The sequence below is a fragment of the Symphalangus syndactylus genome, chromosome 14 (assembly GCF_028878055.3).
Source record: "Symphalangus syndactylus isolate Jambi chromosome 14, NHGRI_mSymSyn1-v2.1_pri, whole genome shotgun sequence".
NCBI lineage: Eukaryota > Metazoa > Chordata > Mammalia > Primates > Hylobatidae > Symphalangus > Symphalangus syndactylus.
This window is the reverse complement of record NC_072436.2, coordinates 13,079,162-13,102,708: the sequence shown is the minus strand read 5'-3', so window position 1 is coordinate 13,102,708 and position 23,547 is coordinate 13,079,162. Positions and strand designations below refer to the sequence as shown.

At 56.2% G+C, this 23,547-nt stretch overlaps 2 protein-coding genes across 10 annotated transcripts in view; one reads left to right on the top strand and one right to left on the bottom strand.

The window, feature by feature from the left end:
- Window positions 1-3,387, top strand: part of RBFOX3 (RNA binding fox-1 homolog 3) — a 94,898-nt gene extending 91,511 nt beyond the window's left edge. Inside the window, exon 12 of one of the 2 annotated variants that reach the window (XM_063617357.1) lies at window positions 1,853-3,387. In XM_063617357.1, the coding sequence (XP_063473427.1) occupies window positions 1,853-1,855 (3 nt within the window). In that variant the 3' untranslated portion in view covers window positions 1,856-3,387. Of the gene's footprint in view, window positions 1-108; window positions 806-1,852 lie in introns of those variants that run through there. The other variant, XM_055241911.2, reaches the window with a different exon arrangement.
- Window positions 3,388-4,140: 753 nt separating this feature from the next.
- Window positions 4,141-17,984, bottom strand: ENGASE (endo-beta-N-acetylglucosaminidase). Of its 8 annotated transcripts, XM_055241900.2 has the most exons (15): window positions 17,705-17,968; window positions 15,257-15,324; window positions 14,889-15,090; window positions 13,146-13,294; window positions 12,419-12,576; window positions 11,710-11,858; window positions 10,617-10,782; window positions 9,815-10,003; window positions 9,566-9,669; window positions 9,099-9,207; window positions 8,738-8,928; window positions 8,003-8,151; window positions 7,346-7,454; window positions 6,954-7,068; window positions 4,141-6,760 (listed from the first exon to the last, which is right to left on the bottom strand). In XM_055241900.2, exons 1-15 carry the CDS (start codon window positions 17,851-17,853, stop codon window positions 6,344-6,346), a joined length of 2,424 nt encoding a protein of 807 aa, XP_055097875.1. In that variant the 5' UTR covers window positions 17,854-17,968; the 3' UTR covers window positions 4,141-6,343. The 8 variants fall into 8 exon arrangements, with proteins under 8 accessions (XP_055097875.1, XP_055097876.1, XP_055097877.1 ...); XM_055241901.2 differs by lacking the exon at window positions 9,815-10,003 and having other exon boundaries at window positions 17,705-17,984; XM_055241902.2 differs by lacking the exon at window positions 9,815-10,003 and having other exon boundaries at window positions 7,346-7,451; window positions 17,705-17,967.
- Window positions 17,985-23,547: the final 5,563 nt, after the last annotated feature.

Sequence of the window (23,547 nt, the reverse complement as noted above, 5' to 3'; positions counted from 1 at the left end):
GACTTAGCTATTTCTCTTTTTGTTTTTCCTTTTTTGTTTTTCTTTTTGCTTTTTCTCCTCTTCCAAAAGACGGTACTGATTGGCTGTTTTTCATCTTTGATGTTGCAGGCTAGCCTCTGCCGAGGAGGGTACAGCCGCTTCACCCCCTACTAGCAAGAGACCCAGCCCCTAACAGCATTCACACTGACTGCCTATTACACACCAAACCCAACAGCCCAAAACCAGGCACAGCCACCAGAAGACAGTGCACCCCTCCCGGTCAGCGACACGCACGGCTGGCCCCCTGCGACTCTAAAATCCATAGATTTTTCTCTCCAGCCAGTTGGTCTCCCCACCCCACCTGTGCTGGTGTGTGTGTCTTTGACCCTGGTTTTTCCTGTATGTCTGAAACCGTGATTTCCTATTTTGACTTTGTTGATGTTGTACTACCCAAGCCATTGCAGGTACGGTATGCACACCGTGGGGTCCAGGCTGGGCCAGGAGACCAGGCAGCCCCCAACCTGGGAGTAGCGGTAGCGCCCTATGAGGGCAAGAGCCACGTTTCCTGGCCTCCAGGGCCGCGCAGAACAACAGAAACGCCCAGCAGGGCCTCCCCCAAAGCCACTCGCCAGCCCTGTGCCACGGCCCTAGTGTCCAGCGCCCTGATGCAGGGAGGGAGGGGCTCCAGGTGCCCAGCGTGGGTCTCCCCGGCCTGAGGGTGCTCCTGTGGCCGTGGGCCTTCACCCAGCCAACCACAGGAGTAGCCACCGCCCTCCTTGCCCCATCAGCTGAAACTAATATTTTTAATTAAATTTTATTGACGGTATTTCTTGCCGACGTAGTCACAAGCATGTCGCGTGGTGTGCAGACTGCTGTGGTCACGCCAGTCTCCGTGACTCCTTAGCACTGCTGCAGCAAAAAGTGGAAATGTGGAAAGGCGTGTCCTGGCCCCTCCTCAGGGCGCCCCTTCGCACTGCAGGGCTGAGGCCAGGCCAGCCTTGCAGGGGGGTTGTCCTGGAGGCATACCCTACTTTCCCTGTCCCCAAGCCCCGAAATGTCTTTATTGGGGTACATTCCAGAAGGAGGGGTCCTCAGCAGGAGAGCCGATGAGAGGCAGAATGCACCCTTGTTCAGGCCCTCCCCTGAGCGCAGGCCGGTCAGCCCCAGGTCAGCCCCCTCCCTGCATTAGGGAGACTGCAGGCAGGGCCCTGTGGCCTGCGGGCCACTTCTTCCTCAGCCCTGGGACTGGCCAGCCCGGTGCATGGCACTTCTGGGGAGACGCTGGCTAGGACCTCAGTTGAGCACAGCCCTGGGCAGCTGCTGGCCTGCCTGGGAAAAGCCAGCCAAGACAGGCACAGTCCTTTCCTGGGGCTGGCCTGGGACACACAGATCTGCACCTCCATGACAGGGAAAAGTAGCCTCAGGTTCTGAGTGTGCCAAGGCTGGGCTCCTGGGGCTGGAAGGCCAGCTGGAGGGTGTGGGTTCCCCACCAGTGAGGGCTGAAGTCCTGCTGCCCACCAGGCCCTTGCCATGGGGGGCCTGGCTCCCCCACCTCCCATGGCCAGACCATCACCCTCTGCCATCTCATCCAGGCCGCCTCGAGGCCTGTGCTGGCCCAGCCTCTCCACTCGCCCTGCCCTGCTCAGCTGTCTCCTCCTCATGGCCCCAGGTGTCTCCTCCCATCCTGGGCTGCCTGGGCCCCATCCTGGCGTCCACCCACACTCAGCCCTGGAAGATGAGGGTCCTGGAAGCTGGGGGGCAGGTGTGGCGGCGCCAGGACTTTGGGCCCGTGCCACGCGGTCCTGTCGCCCTCACACCTGCCGCGCCTCCTCCTGAGAAGCTGCAAGTCCTGCCTTTTCTGTTTCTGTTGTAGTGAAACCTTCCACCGTTTCCTTCTCGGACCATGAAGGGCAAAAACAAAAAAACAAAAAAAATCACAAAACAAAAAAAACAAAAAAAGATGTTAAGATCCAAGCAACAACAAAAAAAAAACCAACCAAACCAAGAGGCATCCAACCAAGTCCAAGTCCCACGTCCTGGCCACACGCCCGCACCGAGGGAGCACGCCGGCAGGGGCGCCAAGGAGTGGCCCCAGGACAGGACGGCCCCACCGCGTCCTGGCTGGCAGCGCAGTGGGAACATGCCCCTCCGTCTCAGGCAGTGGGGGAGTTGGAGGGGAAGGGGCTTCCCTTGCGGGACCCGTGGGGGGCCCTGTTTTCCACCCAGTCTTCCTTTCCCAGCCCCCAACAACTCCCAAGGCAGTGTGGAGCCCAGCGGCGGCGGAGCAGGCCCAGGCCTGAGCACGGAGGCGCTGCTAGCAAGACTTGATCTTTGTGGCCAGCTGTGCCGGGGGGCCGGCGGGGCTGGGGGCGTGCGGGCAGCTTTCATCCCAGGGGCTCCACTGGGCCCGTCACCCTCGTGTCACGTCCCCTGCGTCCCACCTCCCTCATGCCCGGCAGTCCCGCCCGTACCCCAGCCTGGTGAGGAAGCTGTCCAACAGTAGCTCCCGGGGACCAGCTCCCAACAGAAAGGGCTGACGTGGCTTCAGGACTCAGGGGCGCTCCATGGGAGGAGGAAGCAAGCCCAGCCAGCCAGGAGCCACTCCTCACGCCTCCAAGTGTGGCCAGGTGGGCCCTGAGGCCAAAGACTTGCTCTTCCTGGCCATCTCTCCCTTTCTGGAGGAGGCCTGGGGCCTGTGTACACCAAGGCTGACCTCGTGCTGCCTGCTAGGACCAGCCCTCCCTGCCGCTCCCCTGTGAGCCCAGTCCACCGTGGGCGCCCAGGGCCAGGGATGGGCCACCCAGCTGCACCGCGAGATTGGGAGTCACAGTGACTGTGGGCCTGGATGGGCACAGCCAGAGCAGGGGCCCATGGGAAGGGCAAGGGATGGAGAAGCCTGGGCCGGCCCCTTCCCTGCTCCCAAGGCAAGTGTCCAGGTGGTGGGAGCAGCGCCAAGGACAGCTGAGCTTACCCGGTGGGAGGAGCAGGAGCAGAGCAGGTGGCAGGGAGCAGCCCCTGGCGAGGCAAGGAGCACTGGAGTAGGGAAGCAGCAAAAAATACAGGCTCCCAACGTGGCTCCACTGTCTCATGAAATGTCAAAAATTTAAAAATACACCTCACTTTCTATTCAGCATCAGCTACTGAAGCTATCGAAATGGAATTCTCCTTTTCTATTCCCGTTGTACATAGCCCCACGCCCTGCCTCCGGCTTTGTCCTCTGTACAGAGCCCCCTGTCCCCTCTGCTGTTCCGGACCCTTTTCTTGCAGCAGCTCAACCCCCCGACTCAGATCCCCAGGACTGCAGCCGAGCCCCGGGCTTCCTTTCTTACCATTCTGTATGCTTCCAAGGTGTGACCATTCAAACTAACAGTATTATTAAGATTATTAATAAAGATTTCTTTCTTCAAACCAGGACAACTCTGTATGCTCTGGCAGCTCCCGGGCATGGTGGGTGGAGGGCATAGCGGCCCAGGGTGCAGGATCGGGGCCAGGATGGGATGCAGCCCTGCCTCGGCCTGGAGCCAGGTGGCAATGGTGTCAGAAGGCCCTTCCAGGCAAGAGACTTTCCAGTCCCAATCCTCAAGTCCAGCCTGGTCCTCTGCATCCCCGCCCCAGGATGGGCTGGGTGGGTGGCAGCTCGTGGCAGCTCTGTGCTGCCTGGCCTGCCTCTCACATTCAGGTCGAGGCCAGCCCTGGTCCCCTTTCCTGGTTACAGCATGTGCTGGACACAGCGTGACCTCAGAGCAGAATGCACCCCAGGAGGCAAAAGGGTTAGAACTGGTGACCACACAGCTGTGCTTGGTCGACCCAGTGCAAGAAAGAGCACGGAGCTGGGAGGGTGGGGGGACATGGCACAGAGGCATATAGGTGGCTGGTGCTCCAGCCAGTTCTGCACGCCTGGTGTAGCCTGAGTTGGGGCCCACAAGGAGCCATGTTGCTTCAAGATAAACCCACTTCGCCAGCCCCAGTCACCCCTCCTGGAAGGTGGGTAGGAGCTAGAGCACAGCTGCAAAGGGTCAGCTGAGGAGGGGATGGGAAGACGAGTGGCAGAACCTGAACCCAGAGCTCAGAAGCCTGAGGCTGGGGCCGGGGCTGGACAGGGAGCCAGCACCCAGGGCCGGGCTGGTGCTGCCCACGCCCCATCACACCAGGACTCAGCTGTACTTTTCACAATGTCAGATCATTTATTTCAGAGCAGTTACACCCAGCAGAGGGGCACAGGCTTAAACACCGGCATATTAATTTTCCCGCACGCGAGCCCTGCGTGGCGGTGGGGCTGGGGAGCCGGAGCGGTGCGATTCTGCCACACGCCACGCTCTACCAGGCCCCCTTACTCCTAATTGCCTGCTCACCAGACTGTGAGAAAATAATTGCCACTATAAATTTTCCCTCCTCTGCATAAAATATTCGGGGGAACCAGCACTTAAAAAATAGACTTCATGAAAGAAGGGCAGCAAGGCGTGGATGCTGCGTCCCCCAACAACCCCCACTGCAGAGGACACAGAGGCCAGGAGCCCCTTCCTTGTTCCCCCGGTTCCAAACGAGACAGAAAGGCTCAAAGAGCTCCCGAGAACGGTCACAGCTGAAAAAAAGTCGAGTGAGTGGCTCCAGGTGGTGGCAGCTTGTGTTCACCTGCCCTCCACCCAGGACAGTCCCTGGGGTGGCTCCAGGCTGCAGGGGGTCAGCAGAGGGAACCTCCTGCCCCATATCCTTGACAAACACTTCTGGGACCACACAAGAGACATGGAAGAATGTTCCCAATTAGGCCAGAGCACAGAACCCCTAATCCCAGTCTCTGCTTGGTATGAGTACCCAGGCAGGAAAGGAAGACGGAGAAAGGTGGATTTCAGCCCCTGGAAGGAGCCTCGGCTCAGAGTGGCGCTGAGCACCCAGCCTTGCCCTCCTCTGGACATGGGAACGGGTGTGGCTGTGCTGCCACCTGGTGGCCTCTCCCCTCACTGCAGGGTGAAACGATGTGGATGCCAGCCCTTAGGTGTGGGCTCCAGCTGGGGTCACAGAGCATCCCAGCCCTCAGCACTGCCCGACATAGAGGGAACCCCTACCACTAGCCCTGTGTGGCCTGTGGGTGAGAGACCCCCCCCAAAAGCAAGGGACTTCAGGCCATTGGAAGGACCACAATAGACCCCACCTAGACCAGCCGCAGGATGACCCAAGGCCATGGGGTCCAGACACCACACCGGGAAGCCTCCCAGGCAGCCCAGGTGTAGCCGAGGCTGTGCAGCTGCAGAGACCTGGGCAGAGGGGAGGCGGCGGTGAGAAGAAAGTGCAGGAAGGACAGAGGAAGGCGCCTGTGGTGAAGACCCTGCCTCCCTCAAGCCCCCACGCACCTGTGCTGACTCCTGCTCAAGGGGTAAGCCTGGAGGTCTTCCCGGTGCTTGGACGAGGCTGAGAAGGGAGGACGTGAAGGAACACAGTAGCTGGAAAAGCCCCCACGGGTCCTACAGCTCCTGCACTCAGGCTGGGGCTGGGCTGGCGTGGGGGGCAGGTGCTGCTTCCTGCCTGGACTGACTGCTACCCAAGCCTGAAGGGCGGCTTGTCCAGAGCCCACGGCCTCTCACTGGGCAGAGGCAGGGCCACAGCGCAGACTGCCTCGGAGCCACTTCCCTGCAGGCCCACAGCCCGCAAAAAAAGCAGCAGAGCCAGGGGCTGCCGAAAACGCTCCGGAGATGACCTCACACTCAGCAGCACAGTAAATTGCCAACGCCAGGAAACACGGAGCAGCTGGGGCTGGCCCACGTGGAGGCACGAAGCCGGCGCCGGCTGGCCCAGAATGCCCACTCCTGAGGGAAAAGGGCCTTTCACACTGGGAGGAGGGTCCTCCAGGGCATCCTCTCCCACCATCCTGCAGGCAGCCCCACCCCAGGAGCTGCTGTAGCTCGTCCTCATGCTCAGAAACATCTCGGCACCTGCTCCAATGCCTACGTGCCACAATCTAAGAGCCTTTCTAATAGTTTCATCTACAGGAAAGAAAATCATCATTCTCAGCATCAGCATCTTGCAGCCTATTAGGAAATATCCTTTATGGAATTTTCTGTTCTCAACTTCCTCCCCTCCTTTCATTTTCACCTGGGAACAATGTACCGTGGGAAGGGACAAGGCAGAAACAGAAGGCCCGCCACTCGCCTTGCAGTGACCAACGCTGTGATCCCACTGCTTGGTTTCCTGTTTCCGTCGCCCCCCACCAGAAAGCCACAGCACTCAGCCCGGGGTCTCCCGCCCCAGCCGCAGGACCGGGACCTCGCTGCCACTGCGGGCACTTAGCAGGTCCAGCACAGGCAAGGGGCAGACAGCCGGGAAGAGGCCTCAGCCCGAGGCCGGGAGATCATCCGGCCTTAGCATCCGCTCATGCGGGGGCTGAATAAAGCAGAACTGCCCTGCCCCATTCGGCCTGAGGTACCCGGAACCCTTCCTTGGGGATAGGCTCCACCAGAAACTCCATGCGACGATCCTGGCCAGGCCCGGCGGCTTCCACCAGCAGGTCCACTATCCGGTACTGGGTGGCAAAAGCCAACCCCAGGAACATGGGCATCTCTGGCCTTGGCAGCTCCCTGCCCGGAGAGTCATCATGCGTACCTCCCCAGCAGTGGATTCGGAAGCAACGGACTTGTGACAGGAGGAAGGACCAGTGCAGGGTGCAGCTGAGCTGGAGCAGAGCAGGGGGGCCCTCCCGCTCAGAGGCAGATGGCTGCCAGCGGACGTGAGAGATGGTGACGGCCTGCACCTGGGGCAGAGGGGCCAGCAGGCTGGCAGCATCCACCACCTGGCAGGAGAGAAGGCTCAGCACGGCCGGACACCCGGGGGCAGGGAGAGGGCTCCCCCACCCACACATTGCCCCTCCCTGACTCCTCCACCCCAGTTCCCCACTGAACCCAAGAAGGGGGCGGCCTGGGGCAGCCTCCACCCCACTCTGGACAAACGGCCAGCCCAGCTGGAGCCCCTCTGGGAAGCATCACCTGGATCTCTCCAAGCCGACAGGTGAAGCTCTCCTCCTCCCGACTACCTGGTGGCCGTGAGAAGCAAACGAGCAGGTCTAGCAGCAGGCACCCACGCAGGCTCACCTCGTAGCAGCTACAGGGCAAAAGGGCTGATCACTGGCCGGGCTCAGCCCAGCGGCTCCAGGGTGAGCCGTCCAGAGGCCCCAGGCCACAGCAGAAGGGAGATGCGTCCCAGGGTCAGTGGGGACCCCAGGCCGACAGCAGGGCTCCCAGCAGCTGTCCTGGGCTTCTGTCTCAGAGCTGCCCAAGACCTGGGGGCCGGCCTAGGGCCCCTCCATCCCTCCAGCTCTAGGGTTTCCCAACAGAGACTTGAGTGAGGGAGAGGGACGTGAGGAAGCAGAGGGACTTACTGCTGGACCCAGCCCCCACTCAGCTGCCGGCCGCAGCGGCCCACCCATCTGGCCAGCTTTGTGGGGGGCACCCGGAGGGGTCGGAGGCTGTGTCTTGAGCTTGTTTCTGCTGCAGAAGGAGACATGGGACTTGAAAAAGGAGAATCTCAGAGGAAAAGGCACTGAGAAGGACCACCAAGGGCACCCCAGGAGTCCAGAGAAGACTGCCCGGTTAGGCCAGATGCTCGCAGGTCCCGAGAAGCAACCAGGAAGGGCTCCAGAGGAGCTTGGTGAATGAAACGCATGTCTGGGGTCAGCCACGCTCTCACTCATCCTGGCGTCCTCCAGCCTGCTGTCTCCCCCACCGCATTTACTCGCCCCTCTCCACGCCACGGCCAGCGGCAAGCCTGTGTGCAGCTGAGGTCTCCGGGAGGGGCCCATGTCCACCCTGCACAGAAGCCTCAGCTGCCCGACGAGGACACAGGGCAGAGATTGTGGCTGAGAAGTGAATCCTCCCTGTCCAGGCCTTGACCACAAGCTGCCCTGACTCCAGCAAAGACAGGATTTACCCCCCACTGTCCACACCAGCTCCTCCCCACACCCCAGGAGCCTTTCCATACTTCTCTCCCCTGAGCTCTCCCCACTGGGCAGAGGCAGGCCTGGGCCCCATTACCTCACCGTTCAACACTGAGATGCCACCGATGTGGCAGCTGCCGGCATCCCCTGTGGTCAGCTCCAAAGCAACTGTGACGTCCGTGGGCCCCTCAAGCTTATACACCATGGACAGGTAAATCTTGGGTGGCACTGGGGCCTGCAGGGAAAATAACCTGGGGAGAAAGGTCCTGTAATGAGTGCCGTGGAGAGACCACTGAGAAATCGAAGCCAGCTCCAAATCGCGTCCACCAGCCCCTCCCTCCAGGAACAGGGGGCCTGGGTGCCAAGCGCTCCCACATCGTGGTCCTGTCCGTAGCCAGGGGACAAGTCCTCACCCAAGGCCAGATTCTTTTGTGGGCTCAAACATCTCAGTTCTGAAATACTGTATGGGATTCCCTCATATGGGGCATCTAAAATATCCAAACTGACAGATGCAGAGTAAAGGGGTGGCTCTGGGGGGCTGGGGGAGGATGGGGGGCTAATGTGCAATGGGGAGACTCCAGTCCTACAAGATGACACAGTTCTAGGGATCTGTCACATAGCAACGTACGCAGAGTTAACACTCCCGTACTGTTCACTTAAACATGGTTAAGATGGTAAATTTCATGTTAATGCATTTTTTACCACAATTTTAAAAAACCAATCTAGGTCTGTCCTCTGTCCTTGTTCTGGCCTCCACTGCCCCATCTGTCCAGTTCCGTGGCCACCACGTGTGATGGGAGAAGCTGGTGGGCCCACCGTCCTCCGTCACTCACCCACCTCACAGCCACATTTCCAACCTCCGGTGGGATCACACCCCGGACAAGCAGGGAGCTGCCTCCGTGCCAGGCATCCTCCAGGCAGCAGTGCGTCCTCACCCAGCCCCGGCCATCCCCTCCCAGCCTGTGTTCTCCAAACAAGGGCTGGATCTCCTGGGCGCTTAGGTGGTACCAGGGCCCCACTGCCTCCTCCTGAAGAAAAGGGCAGAACAGGGGCACTCAGCAGAGGCCAACAGAGCAGGTGTGCCCGGAGCAGCAGGGAAGGGCAAGACCACCACCATGCCTGCTGGCAAGTCCTAGGCTCCTCCCACCTGTCCCAGCTGAGGTCAGAGGACAGACACGGAGGGAAGACACCCACCCACCTGGCCATAGCAGACCCTCCGTGCACCCATGCCCAGGCAGAAGGACGTGACGAAAGGCAAGGAGCAGATGCTATGTGTGGGCAGATAACGCTCCAGCCGGCCCCAGAACCTGCCAGAGACATGGGGGCAACAGCTCGGTCTGGAGGAACGGAGGGAGCCTCTCAGTGTCCCTCAAACTTGCTGGTGGAAACTCAAGGCTCTCCTGCACCCTCCAAGACAGGACTTCCGGGAGGACTACAGCCTCCCCTGCTACGGATATGCTGCAAACACAAGTCTGCAGGAAGCGGTCGCTGGGTTTGGTCCCTGCCTGGAAGCAGCCAGGGTGCTGGCTTCTTCCCCCGTCATCCTCCCTTAACCACCCCCACATAGGAAGGGTCACTAAAGAGCACAAACGTGTCCTATCAGAGACACCAGAAACCTCTCCCTCCCATCAGCCTGCACTAAGCACCCAGGACGGCAGGACTCACTTGTCCTGGTTCTGGAAGAAATCCTTCTTCTCCAGACACTCATACACCCAGCCGGGGGCAAACAAAGCCACGGAGAAGCCATGCTTTCGGATCAGCTCCAACGACTGAGGAGACAGAGGGAGACACTGGGCACATTAGGACCACAGAGTCCAGACAGGCTCCTGGACACCAGTGACGTAGGGCTGGGGCTCTCAGGGCAGCTCAGAAACGGGAGGGGGAAGCTGTCCAACCCCTCCCTCCTAGCTGCACCTGGGGGTTGCTGGCCATCACCCCCGTCGTTCCACAAGCCGGCCAGAAGAGGGCGCAGGAGAGGCAGGCAGCGCTGCTGCAAGGGCAGTGGGGCAGGAGCTGGGCGCTAACTGGCTGTGGCTGCGCGGTCCCATCGTCCTCTGGCTCACCTCTCATTCGATTATCAGAATCACGGGCAGTAAAGAGGCTCTTTAGTTATTGGATTAATTTACTCATTTAAAGCTCAATTAAGGGCTGAGAGCATCCCTGGGGCTCTAGGAAGAGGCAGGACTGATAGGCCAGAGGCAAGCATCCCATGCCAGGGGCACCGGCCTGGCCACCCTCCTTCCTCTGTGCTGGTGTGACCTGCCTTGCCAGAAAATGCTCCCTCATCATGACACCTACCGCTCCCCAAACCCTGAGCACCTCCCCCCATCCTCACCCCCGAGCCGCAGTGAGAGGCGCTGCAGGCCCCTCTGCGTCCGCGCAGGCTTCCCTTGGGGGGAAGGTCAAGGAACGCAGCTGGGACAGGAGGCCCAGGCCCGCCGAGGACCGGACAGCGGGGGAACGGCGCGCCTCTGCCTGGTAACACCCACACAAAAATACATTATCTGATTGTAGAAATAGCCGGGAAAGGGGTTTCAGTGGGGACACAGCTTGGCCGGGCAGGACACCTGTTTCTCAGTGCCGCGGGATCCCCACTATGGGAAGAACAGCTGCTGTCGTTCCTTTGAGGTGCAGACGGGAATGGAAGGTCCATAAGGAAATGAGGTCCCAGGGGAGGCACTGGGCCGCTGGCCCTTGGGTGAAAGCCACCACCCACCTTGTCTGTGTCAAATCGGCCTCCGACCACGTTCCCCCGAGCAAACACATCCACGCCCACGTACACATCAGCCCGGCGCTCCCCAGCCTGCCCCAGCATCCGCTCCAAATGTTCCTCCCGCCAGTTATAGTTAGTGAAGAAGCCGTCGCAGGAATCAAAGAAGACCCTGAGAAGCAACGAGGACCTGCTGTGAGGCCCAGGCCCAGAAGGATGGGGCCACCCCCTACCAATCCCGCAGTCTCAGCCTTTCCCCTCCTAGTACTCAGAGGGACGGGCCCACCCCAACCCACCCCATACAGCCTCAGCCTTTCCCCTCCCAGAGCCCAGAGGGACAGGGCCACCCCTCCACCCACACAGTCTCAGCCTTACCCCTCCTAGAGCCCAGAGGAACAGGGCCACCCCTCCACCCACACAGTCTCAGCCTTACCCCTCCTAGAGCTCAGAGGGACAGGCCACCCCCTCCACCCACACAATCTCAGCTTTCCCACTCCTAGAGCTCAGAGGCACCTGCAACTCACAGGCTGGGAGCTGCCTCCAGGACCTAGGACACAGCCTGTTCCCCAGGGGCAGGGAGCAGCCCCAGATGGTGACCTGAAACCCTCACCCAGCATCCAGGGTGTCTGCTGAGGCTCAGGATGTTAAGAGAACTCTGTGCCTTTTTGAGATGGAATCTCGCTCTGTCGCTCAGGCTGGAGTGCAGTGGCACTATCTTGGCTCACTGCAAGTTCCGCCTCCCAGGTTCACGCCATTCTCCTGCCTCAGCCTCCCGAGTAGCTGGGACTACAGGTGCCCGCCACCATGCCCAGCTAATTTTTTGTATTTTGAGTAGAGATGGGGTTTCACCGTGTTAGCCAGGATGGTCTCGATCTCCCGACCTCTTGATCTGCCCACCTCAGCCTCCCAAAGTGTTGGCATTACAGACATGAGCCACCGCACCCGGCCTACCTTCTCCCTCTTTTTATGCAATGCAGTCATATATGCACTGCCTCCATGAGGGAGACTGCGCCCACCCCTTGAGGCACCTAACCCTCGCAGTACCCACCCCCCCTCCCCGTGGGACCTGCCCCCTCACAGCACCCGTCTGCAGGCTCACCTGTTCTGCTGGTTGAGTTCGTCTTGCCATTTGAGCTGCCCACTCTGCACCACACTGTCATACCAGAGCACCAGGCCCCCTGGGACCTGCTGGTGCAGCTGTGTGGTGAGGTACCGCAGGAAAGGAGGCGTGTTCCCCACAGCGGCCAGCTGAAAGAGAGGAACGAGGTGAGAGCCTCAGTGAGCCCCAGATCCATCTATCATGAGAAGTATCCAGCGCTGGACAGACAGGCGGACACAGAGCAAACAGACCCACAGGTGAAGCTGCAGTTCTGAAAGGCCCTCCCCATCACAGCCCCGAAAGTGGAGTCCAACCAAACAGACGACCGTCCTTTCTTATTGCGGCAGGAAGGACAGGAACACAGAAGTCAGGAAAAGACAGAGTGCACCAAAAGGGGAGGATGCCCTGAGAAGGAAGCCACACACCCAGTCCAGAGCAGAGCGTGGAAAAGGAAAGGCGTGCTCACAGGCAGGGGCGAGAAATGTGAGGGCCGGCCAAGCACGCTTGCTGGAAACAGTCGGAGGAGATTCTGTCTCACGTGAGTAACTAAGATTTCAGAGTTGGCACTGCCTGGGGGGCGAGAAGTGGCTTTTACTGCTGCAACCTGCAGCCCAGGTGTGGGGGTGAGGTGAGGCCAAGGAAGGAAAGAGGTGGAGGTGGGGGGCAACACAGCAAGGGGTGGGGAGGTCGGCGAGGGCCGGGCACTCACACTCAGAGAGTTCTCGATGTTGATCAGCCAGCCATCGAAACGAAAGAACTGAGCGATCTGGACCAGCCGGTCAGCCACTGCCTGGTACGAGCGCTCATTCCCGGCCAGGAAGGCTTCACAGAGCCTTCCCCCTTCATTCCACTCCGTGATGAAAGTCCCTGTGAGGACAGGAGAGAAACAAGGTCGGCCACGGGAATCACCTTCCCTCCACCCACAGTTTTCAAAGCGAGGTTCTCGAACCAGCAGCCTCAGTATCACCTGACCACTTGGTAGACATTCAAATCCCCATATATCCCGTGAATCAGACACTCTGCCAGTGCAGACCAGCAATCCTGGTGACGGAAGCGCACCAACGATCTGGATTGAGGCTAAAGCCTGAGAAGCACTGTTCTGACCCAGGAATCGGCAAACTGTGGCCCTCGGGCCGATGCCCGCTGCTACCTGTGTTTGTAAATGCAATTTTACTGGAACATGGCCCTGCCTATTTGTTTACCTGCCGTCACTCCAATAATCACCACAGTGACCCAGTGGTCTGAAATTCTGAAAATACTATCTGGTCCTTTCCAGAAAAAGCCTGCAGATGCCTGTCCTGACCGACCGAGGCGGCCCCCAGCGAGGGGCTCTGGGCACTAAGAAGCCGGCAAAGCCCATGCCTCCTAATCACAGGGTCCCCTGGCCGGTGAGCTGAGGAGTCTGGCTGACAGAGAGGTGAGTCCTTGGCTCTTACCCAGCACACAGACCCCATGCCTGTGTGCAGCATTGGTCCAGCCCACCGGGGGGATGGTGACGGTGTGGTGGCTGAAGTACACAAAGACGTCGATGCACTGCCAGTGGTAGAATGCATAGGGAGTCTGTGCCACCGAGCCCTGAATGAACCTGGGGAAAGAAACAGAACAGGGCTGGCCACGGCAGCTCATGCCTTTATTCCCAGCACTTTAGCAGGCCAAGGCAGGTGGACCACTTGAGCCCAGGAGTTTAAGACCAGCCTGGGCAAAATGGCAAAACCTCATCTCTCCCCCCAAAAACTGGAAAAATTAGCCAAGTGTGGTGGTGCACACCTGTAGTCCCAGCTACTTGGGGGGCTGAAGTGGGAAAATCGCTTGAGCCCGGGAGGCCAAGGCTGGAGTGAGCCCAGATTGCACCACTGTTCTCCAGCCTGGGTGACAGAGTAAGACCCTGTCTCAAAATACAGAAAAAAAGAAAGAGTCGGGTCCCAGGAAGCAGAATAAGGACACAGAGACCGCAGGGTGTCCCCAAAGGTTTCTCTTTAGTTCCATTCAGTCAAGACTCCCTGGAAGCCTGCTTTGTCCAGGCAAGGTGCAGGCAGGGAGAGAGGCAGGAACCAGCTGCCACTCCTGTAGCCACAGGCAGAGTGCTCTGACCGGGGCATCAGGCATTTGCCATTGCATCTAATGGACCGAGCACTGCTACCCCCTGTAAGCCAATGAACCAAGGAGAGAAAGGAGGGGAAGCAGGAAGGCTCATGTCAAAGTCCCGTCTCCGGCTTCCCGCTCTATGTGGAGGCGTAGGCAGTCCCTCAGCACAGAGTCTCCCGGAACTGGAAGGTCGCAGTTGACAGCCCTGTGAGCTGCGCCCAAGGTTTCATCACCTGCTTCTGTCTCTATCTTGATGGTTGGCTCTGACTCAAGCCTTCCCATCAAGATTGTTTTATGGACATTTAAAAGCACCACGTGGACTCCATGGCAACCTTGGATGGGACGTCTGCAGCTGGGGTGGGTGGGGTGTGTAACATCTCTGTGCCTCAAAGCCAGAGCCCAGCGACCCAGAACAGGATCAGAGCTTAAGGGAAGAAGGTGACGAACACCAAACCAAGTGAAGGGGTGAGGCTGGGGACAGGCAGCTGAAGAGGACCCCCTGCCTGCCGTGTCCCCTGCAATCTACCAGCCTTCAAGTTGAGAAGGTTCAAGGAGTCAAATGATTCTAGAGCTGAAAGGGACATAAGACACTGCCTAATCCAATCTTCCTTTTTTTTTTTGAGACAGAGTCTCACTCTGTTGCCCAGGCTGGAGTGCAGTGGTGCTATCTTGGCTCACTGCAATCTCTGCCTCCCTGGTTCAAGCGATTCTCCTGCATTAGCCCCCTAAGTAACTGGGATTACAGGCACCTGCCACCATGCCTGGCTAATTTTTCTATTTTTAGTAGGGGCAGAGTTTCGCCAGGTTGGCCAGGCTGGTTTCAAACTCCTGAGGTCAGGTGATCCACCTGCCTTGACCTCCCAAAGTGCTGGGATTCCAGGTGTGAGCCACCGAGCCCAGCCCAATCTTCCATTTTTACAGATGAAACACTGGGGCCTGCCTCCTTCTCGAAGTGCAGTCCCTCCAATGCCCGCCTCCTGACTCCCGCCCAGTGCTCTTTCTACACATGGCACTCTCTCCCACCCCTCCGGCCCCCACCCCAGCAAAGGAGAACAATCAATGTAAGCAACATCAATGTAAGGCCAGGTCCTCACCTGTCGTCCAGGTACCCGCCCATCATGTCATGACACAACAAAGTCCGGGGCCTCTGGCTGCTCAGAGGGGGCTGGCGACACGCCAGGGGCTCCAGGGCCACATTAAAGCCATCCTCCAAGCGGGGCATCCACGCCAAGAGCTCCTCCAGCGAAGACAAGTAAAAGCTGATAGGTTTGGTGGTGTCCTTGTCATAATATCTAACTGGTCCGAGGACAGAAACATTGAGCAATTAATGGAAATTATTATAGGATTAATCAAAACACTTTAACAATAACAGAGAAGGAACATGAGAGGGGGTGGGGGCTGACCTGCCCCAAAGCCCCAGGTGTGAAGGTGGAGAAGGTATTCAGAGCCTCTGTCTCCTCACCTGGCAGGGGGTCCGGGGAAAAACTGACCACCTCTCGAAAGACTGTCTCTTCTTCATCATCTTTGATGCTAAGCAAAGAGGGAGTTGTACATTTATAAATAAAAACATAAATAGGTAAGAACACTTAGAAGCAAATGGACCAGTTTCATCTAAACACAGAGAGATATTCTCTGCCTTATGCAGTTTAATATTAACTATAGAAACATTGTATAAAGCAAGGAAGTGCCCTGTGATAGTCCTAAGGTTTTACCTGTATTAGCAACCAGGCTTGGCTTCCACTTGAACACACGTGCCAATGATTACTCCTAAGAATAAACCTTACCCTAGGCCAGATGCAGTGGCTCACGCATGTAATCCCAACACTTTGGGAAGCCAAGGCAGGCGGATCACCTGAGGTCAGGAGTTCGAGACCAGCCTGGCCAACATGGCAAAACCCCGTCTCTACAATACAAAAATTAGCTGGGCATGGTGGCACACGCCTGTAATCCCAGCACCTTGGGAGGCTGAGGCAGGGAGACTCACTTGAACCCGGGAGGTGAAGGTTGCAGTGAGCCGGGATTGCGCCACTACATTCCAACTTGGGCAACAGAATGAGACTCCATCTCAAAAAAAAAAAAAAAAAAAAAAAAAAAAAACAGAATAAACCTTACCCTCTAAAGCAGCCACCCAAATACCACACTCCAAAGACCAGACATAAATACTTCACAGGGTCCCCAGGATTTTCTATGGCCAAGGGGCAATATCCAAATACCCAAAGTACCAGAAAGTTTCAGGTCCTAAGAGAGCAGAGGCCAGGCTTCCTCTATAGGCCACACTTTTCTAAATGCCTCCCGTGCTGTTCATGGATGTATGTTACAGGGAGAAAGAGTTCCTTCCTTCCTTCGGTACATTAACCTGGAAAACTCCTAAATACATCTCAAACCATTTTCTTTTAAAAACTGATTGATTGATTGATTGATTGATTGAGACAGAGTCTCTCTCTGTCGCCCAGGCTGGAGTGAGGTGATGAGATCTTGGCTCACTGCAACCTCCACTTCCCTGGTTCAAGTGAGTCTCCTGCCCCAGCCTCCCAAGTAGCTGGGATTACAGGCGTCTGCCACTACACCTGACTAATTTTTTACTTTTAGTAGAGACTGAGTTTCACCACGTTAGCCAGGCTGGTCTCAAACTCCCGAACTCAGGTGATCACACACCTCAGCCTCCCAAGTGCTGGGATTACAGGCATGAGCCCCCATGCCTGGCCTAAAAAATTATTATTATTTTAAGAGCAGTAAGAAGACACTGCAGTGGCTATTTATGGGCCATGGCACCAACGTTGAGATTCTCTAAATCTACCAATGCCCAAGGCCACTTCTTTGTTCACTGAGCTGTCATCTGCCATCACTCCACTGCCATTCAGAGGCCTGTTGCAAAGAGTCCTCTGTAGCATCTGCCACCACCAAACACTGACCCAGGGCCTCCAGAATGACACTGGGAGACCCTGAGAACTGCAGGGGTGGGGGACAGATTCAAGCAGAGATGCCGCAGAAGTTGTTCCTCTCCACCTTCCTTTTCCGAAGCCCCCTCCCTTGTTGATGTCCTTATTATACTTCAGCCACCCCTTCCCAGGCCTTCTCAGAACAATCCCACACCAGGTCACCTTTGTCACCTGTCATTCCTCCACTAGGAGGGAAAGAGCCATCTCCACATTCCTCCTGTCCAAAAATATCTTTCCCAGCAGCCAGCCTCCATCCCATCCTCATGAGGTCTGAAATGCTCAGCAGTCTCACTGCTTTGGGTTTAGAAACAAAGCTACGGCTGCTGTTTCCGGAAGCCATGTCTGTGCTCCTAACTTTCCCCCTGCAACCTACCGAGGGGGGGTTTACTGGGCGGGCAGGTGCCCCTTAAAAGAAGGAAGCCCAGCCCAGAGGGGCATGTTCGTCTCTTTCTGTCTCTGTGCTTTGGCCCTTTCTGTTCCCCCGCAGGTGGATACCCTACTCCCTATTTTCCACCTACTGAAGGCTTCCTCCTCCCCAAAGCCTCAGTTCTAGTGTCACCCCTGCAGAAGGCCACCCCTTCCACCAGCCGGCATCCACGGAGCCATGCATGATCACCGCCGCCGGGATCTTCCGCATAGACCAGCGACGTGGGAGGCAGGGGTCTGGCCGGGGCGCCGGGATTCCCGCCGGGCCCAGCGGCCACTCGGGTTTGCACCCGCATTTCTGAGATAGGCAGGAGTCGCGCAAGGGGGCCGGAGGCCGCTGCCCGGCAGTGGCGCGAGGACGGCGGGGCGGACCGGGGCCGACCGGGGCGGAGGTGCGCTGCCACCCGCTGTCCCTTACTGTGCACGGAGCGGACACAGGCGCCGGCCTCCCGCCCCTCGGGCGCCCGTGCCGGGGAACCTCGGGCCCCGGGGCCACGGACTCTCAGCCCCGCGGATCGAGGGTCACGCGGGCCCCGCAGCCCCACCTCCTTCCCGGCCGCCGCCGCCGCGGCCGCAGCTCCTGCTCCTCCTGCTCCTCCTGCGTCCCCGCCTCCGGGGCCGCCAGCCCCTGCAGCTGCCGCTTCCGCCGCCGCCGTGTAGCCGACCGGGTGACCGTCACCGCCGCGGCCTCCATGACACTGTCCGCGCCCGCCGAGAGCCAATCGCAGGCCCGAGCCCGCCCTCGCGCCGCGCTCGGCCAATGGGAAGTGCGCAGCGCGGACGCCGCGCTGGGACTGGACTCCAGGCCGACTCCCGGCCAGCGGCCCCGCGGCGGGGACTTTGTTGCAGCGACAGGCCGGGGGCGGGGCCGAGGACGGGGCGGGGCTGTGGGTGGCGGGGCCTGGGCGAGTTCCAAGCCCAGGGTTCGTCGTCGTTCTTGTTGTTGCCCATCATTGGCTATGAGTCCAGGGTGCTAGAAGGCTCTAGAAGGCTTCGAAACGCCCCAATCTTAGAGTTCTCTCTTTAGCCTCACCAGCTTCCTTTTTCAAGCAAATTGAGGTTTATCCCAGAGAGATTAAGCAATCTCCCCAAGGGCACAAAGTCAGCAAATGGTGGAAATGAGACTTTAACTCATGCAGTTAACCCCTATTAAAAGATAATTTTCAGACCGGGGCGCGGTGACTCACGTCTGTGATCCCAGCACTTTGGGGGGCCGAGGCGGGCAGATCACCTGAAGTCAGGAGTTCGAGACTACCCTGGCCAACATGGTGAAACCGCGTCTCTACTAAAAATCCAAAAATTAGCCGGGCGTGGTGGTGCATGCCTGTAATCCCAGCCACCTGAGAGGCTGAGACTGGAGAATCGCTGGAACCCAGGAGGCAGAGGCTGCAATGAGCCTAGACAGTGCCATTGCACTCCAGCCTGGGCGAAAGAGGTAGACTCCGTCTCAAAAAAAAAAAAAAAAAAGATGAAAGGTTAGTAGGTTAGTATCGGGCCATGTGGAAGCTGGTGTCCTATGTAGGATGCATAGTTTTCCAGTGAAACACAGATTTCTTTCTACAGCCCCACACCTGTGCTCGACAGTAGTAGTTGCTCTGCCCCTAAGCGTTCAGGGCCTGGAGTGGCACCTCTGCAAGAGTGGCACCTCTGCAAGAGTGGCACTGCCCAGCGTCTTAGGCACAAAAGGAGTTCACAGGAAACATTGTAGAACAGAGCCCTGAGAAGCCAGAACTCAAGGCTGGGCCCCACAGGGCAAGCCCAGGCTCTCCTCCCTCCAGGCCCCAACGCCCCTCCACAACTAGGAACTTCCGGTGCTGGGCTGAAGCTGCCGCCCAAGCCAAGTTGACTGGGCCTTTATTATTGTTGCAGACTTTGAACTCTATGAGGCTCCAAGCTTCCATAAACGCCAACGGTGGGAACTGTGACTAAGGTTGTTGAATATGGGCCATGGTGCAGGCCAGCCAGTTAGGCAGGAAGGACGGGCCACTCAGAAGCAGGACACGCTGACCCATGGGGAGGACAGAGATGGCAGAGGCCTCCTTTTTGGGGCTTCAGCCTTGGGAAGCTTACAGTGAGCGAGGGCAGTGGATCACCAAGTTCCCTCCTACTGTGTTCAGGGGTGCACCGGATGTGGACAGTCTTGATCTGGTGTGCATCTAGCCAGGTGTTCCCAAGCCCTCCCCTGCAGCTTAGCAATAAAAATAGATAAACTTTCATCCTACCCAGGTTAAAACACAGTTCTAAGGGATACTCTGAACAGCCCTTGGGTAATGCTTAGTCTCTGGGAGAAAATATGCCCAAACCTCCCTTCTCTCCTTTCCAAAGAGTAGGCACCTGGTCTAGAAGAGCAAGAAAATGAAGGCAGCCCTGCATGCCCCTGAGGACAGAGAGGACTTAGATCTTGTGGCCTCTTGTTAGCCCCTGTGGCTCGTGGTCTCTCTGGATGTCAGGCCAAGCCTGGAGGGGCCCTGTCTGCCTTGAGCTCACATTGGCTCATGCTGGGGCTCTGGACCCATTTGAGGCCTGTGTGGGCCCTCTAAAACCCTAACCTTCTAGGGTTTCCAGATAAAATACAGAGCAATCAGTTAAATTTGAATTCCAAATAAATGATGCCTGGGACATAGGACAAGCTTACATTAAAAAGTTATTGCATATTTATCTAAAATTCCAACTGAACTAGGATGCTGTCTATGCATTTGCTAAATCTGGCATCCCTACCTGCAGAACCACCCTGCCCTGTTACAGGGGCCCCTCTGACACCTCCCTGCAGGCTCTCGGCTGTCCTGGGCTCTGCCCGCACCAGTACAGGAAGCCTGGTTGGTTTGGGACAGCTGAGCCTCGGGCCTCCCTGCCTGACCATGCTGTCCCGTCAGCTTCCTGTTGCAGGTCATACCGCAGTGCATGCACTTGCCTCTACACCACCCCTCGCCATGCCCAGAGCGCCTGGAGTGGGGACCTAGACTCAGACCTGCTTGCTCTGCCGTCCTCTGCCTCCTCCTTCATGGCCTCCGGGGAAGCCAGAAATGAGAATCAGTTGAGTGGACACCACCTGGCCCCCGGGCTTGGTTGCTGATAGGCTGAAGAGTGTGGCAGGAACTAATTATCCCCAATATTCCTTCAGAGCCTGTCCTTTAGGAACAGAAGTCCCATGTTTTTGCTGACTACATGGTAGCCCAGATGAAGACAACATTCCCCAGTGGCAGAACTTACACTTTCCTCATGTGCTTACTTAGGAGTAAGCTGTGGTTTATGAAACAAGAAACAAAGTGATAAGTGCAATTCTGGTTGTGCCTGCAAAACAAAGGGGGCATGCCCTCCACCCTTCCTTCCTCGCTTCTGTTGGTTGCCAGCTGGGTGCAAGGATGTGATGGCAGGAACTGCAGCAACCATGTGAGACCATGAGATGGAAGCCATTTGTGGAAGGGGTAGAGGGGCCTAGGTCCCCAAGAGCAAGGCCAGTGTTGCCCTGGACTGCTTATGTCTGGGCCTTTTTTTTTTTTTTTTGTGACAGAGTCTCACTCTGTCATCCAGGCTGGAGCTCAGTGGCGTGACCTCCGCACACTGCAACCTCCAGCTCCCAGGTTCAGACGATTCTCCTGCCTCAGCCTCCCAAGTAGCTGGGATTACAGGCGCCCACCACCACGCCTGGCTAATTTTTTCTATTTTTAGTGGAAACAGGGTTTCACCATGTTGGCCAGGCTAGTCTCGAACTCCCACCTCAGCCTCCTGAATAGCTGGGAGTACAGGCGCCCACCACCACGCCAGGCTAATTTTTTTTTTTTTTTTTTGAGATGGAGTCTTGCTCTGTCATCAGGCTGATCTGCCCACCTCAGCCTCCCAAAGTGCTGTAATTACAGGCGTGAGCCACCACTCCCGGCCAGCCCAGACTCTTAAATGACAGAAATACCCTTCTGTCTTATTTAAGCCAATACTATGTTGGTGTTTTTACAGTAGCTAAATCTAACCAAGATGAATGGGGTAAATCCTGGAATTTAGACAAAACTCTCAAAACAGCAGCCTGCCTGCAAGGCTGGTATCTTTTTTTGTTATTCAAAATCTTCTTACGTTGTTCGTTGTCATTGCATTCCTTCTGCAATAAATCTCACTGTCCCTTCATTCAGATACATGTCTCAGATCAGCTGGAGGAAAAATAAAAAGCACATGTAAAACTTTCAAGGCTGGACGCGGTGGCTCACACCTGTAATCTCAGCACTTTGGGAGGCCAAGGCAGGAGGATTGATTGCTTGAGAAGATTTGGAAACCAGCCTGGGCAACATGGAGAAACCCCATCTCTCCAAAAAATACAAAAAAATTAGCCTGGGCCGGGCAAGGTGGCTCACGCCTGTAATCCTAGCACTTTGGGAGGCAGAGGTGGGCAGATCACTTCAGGTCAGGAGATCGAGACCATCCTGGCCAACATTGTGAAACCCCGTTTCTACTAAAATATTAAAAATTAGCCGGGCGTGGTGGCGTGCACCTGTAGTCCCAGCTACTTGGGAGACTGAGGCAGGGGAATCGCTTGAACCCGAGACGCAGAGGTTGCAGTGAGCCGCGATCACGCCACTGCACTCCAGCCTGATGACAGAGCAAGACTCCATCTCAAAAAAAAAAAAAAAAAAAAAAAAAGTTAGCCTGGCGTGGTGGTGTGTGCCTATACTCCCAGCTACTCAGGAGGCTGAGGCAGGAGGATCACTTGAGCCCGAGGAGTCAAGGCTGCAGTGAACCATGATTGTGCCACTGCACTCCAGCCCAGGCAACAGATTGAGACCCTGTCTCAAAAAAAAAAAAAAAAGAAAGAAAAGAAAAGGAAGAAAGAAAAAGAATAACTTTTCAACTGTCACCCCCTTTCTCCTTGGTACTCGGTAAAGGCTTAATGAATGAAAGCTGTGGCTATGGCTGGCCTCTAGTTCCAGTCCCCCAACTCACCTTTATACCCACTGGAGACTGCACCCAGGTACCTGCTCGAAAGTCCTGCCTGCCTGCACGCCTCTGTCTGTGAACACACACTCACTCCTCAGCAATACAATGACACTACCTGGGATGCCTGCCCTGCCCATTTTCCCTTGTGTTATTATTGCAATGTCACAAATATTTGTTAAATAAAAATTATGGGAACCCATTATTTTGGAGTAAGCTCCTATACTAGGCTCCAACAGACTACACCAAACCAAGATGGAGTCACTCATGCTAAACGCCACATATCATCAAACCAAAGCCTTAAGAAGATAGATCCCAAAACAGACAAGTTTTTCCTGAAAACAGGAGATTCCAGTCTACATAAGTCAGTGTAATAAGGAAGTCCCCTCTGCTTTAACCTTTACCAAAGGAAGTAACACGATGGTAACCAATTGACGTTTTTCCTGTGGTTCTGTTTCCTTGTTCCCATCTCACAAAGCCCGCTATCTGCCATTGGCCAATGGAAGCTCTTACTCCATGTTGTAGAAGGGAAGCTGCCCTGATTCATGAATCTCAAATAAAAGCCAATTAGATTTATAACTGTGTTATAATTTTGGTTTTTGACACATGGCATTCATTTTCTCCTTTTAAAATTTCAAAGCATTGTACATAGAATTCATGCTCCCTTTCATCCGCCCCCCTCTTGCTTTCCATACTTCCCTCTCAATAGTCCACCCCTCAGTATTCCACCAATATCAGCAATTTGGCCTGTATTTTTCCAGATGTTTTAAAATACTTTTCTGGGCCGGGCACAGTGGCTTACACCTGTGATCCCAGCACTTTGGGAGGCTGAGGCAGGCGGATCACTTGAGCTCAGGACTTTGAGACCTGAGCAACATGGCAAAACCCTGTCTCTACTAAAAATACAAAAAATTAGCCAGGCATGGTAGCGCACACCTATAATCTCAGCTACTCTGGAGGCTGAAGCAGGAGAATCACTTGAACCCAGGAGGCGGAGATTGCAGTGAGCCGAGATCGTGCCACTGCACTCCAGCCTGGGTGACAGAGCAAGACTCTGTCTCAAAAATAAATAAACTAAACTAAAATAAAATAAAATAAAATGCTTTTCTGTACATTTATAGATATTCAAAACATACATGCTTTAAAATATGTGTATGTACCTGGAACTATATTGGGCTGTTTGTGTTTTATAAAAATCGTATCATATTGTACAGGTTATTCTGCATCTTGCTTTTTACACCTAGCAGTATTTTTTTAAGCAAGCCATATTGATTTATATAACTCTAATTTGTTCATTTTGACTGCTACTTAATATGCCATCATTGCAGTGAATGCTTAAATAGCAACATAACAAACATTTGTTTGCTATTTTTTATGTTAAAATGAATATCTTTGTATAAACCTTTTTGGGTATATATGTATGTTTTTTCTTTTTAAGGTAAAAACATGAGTTACTAACAGTAGGATATGC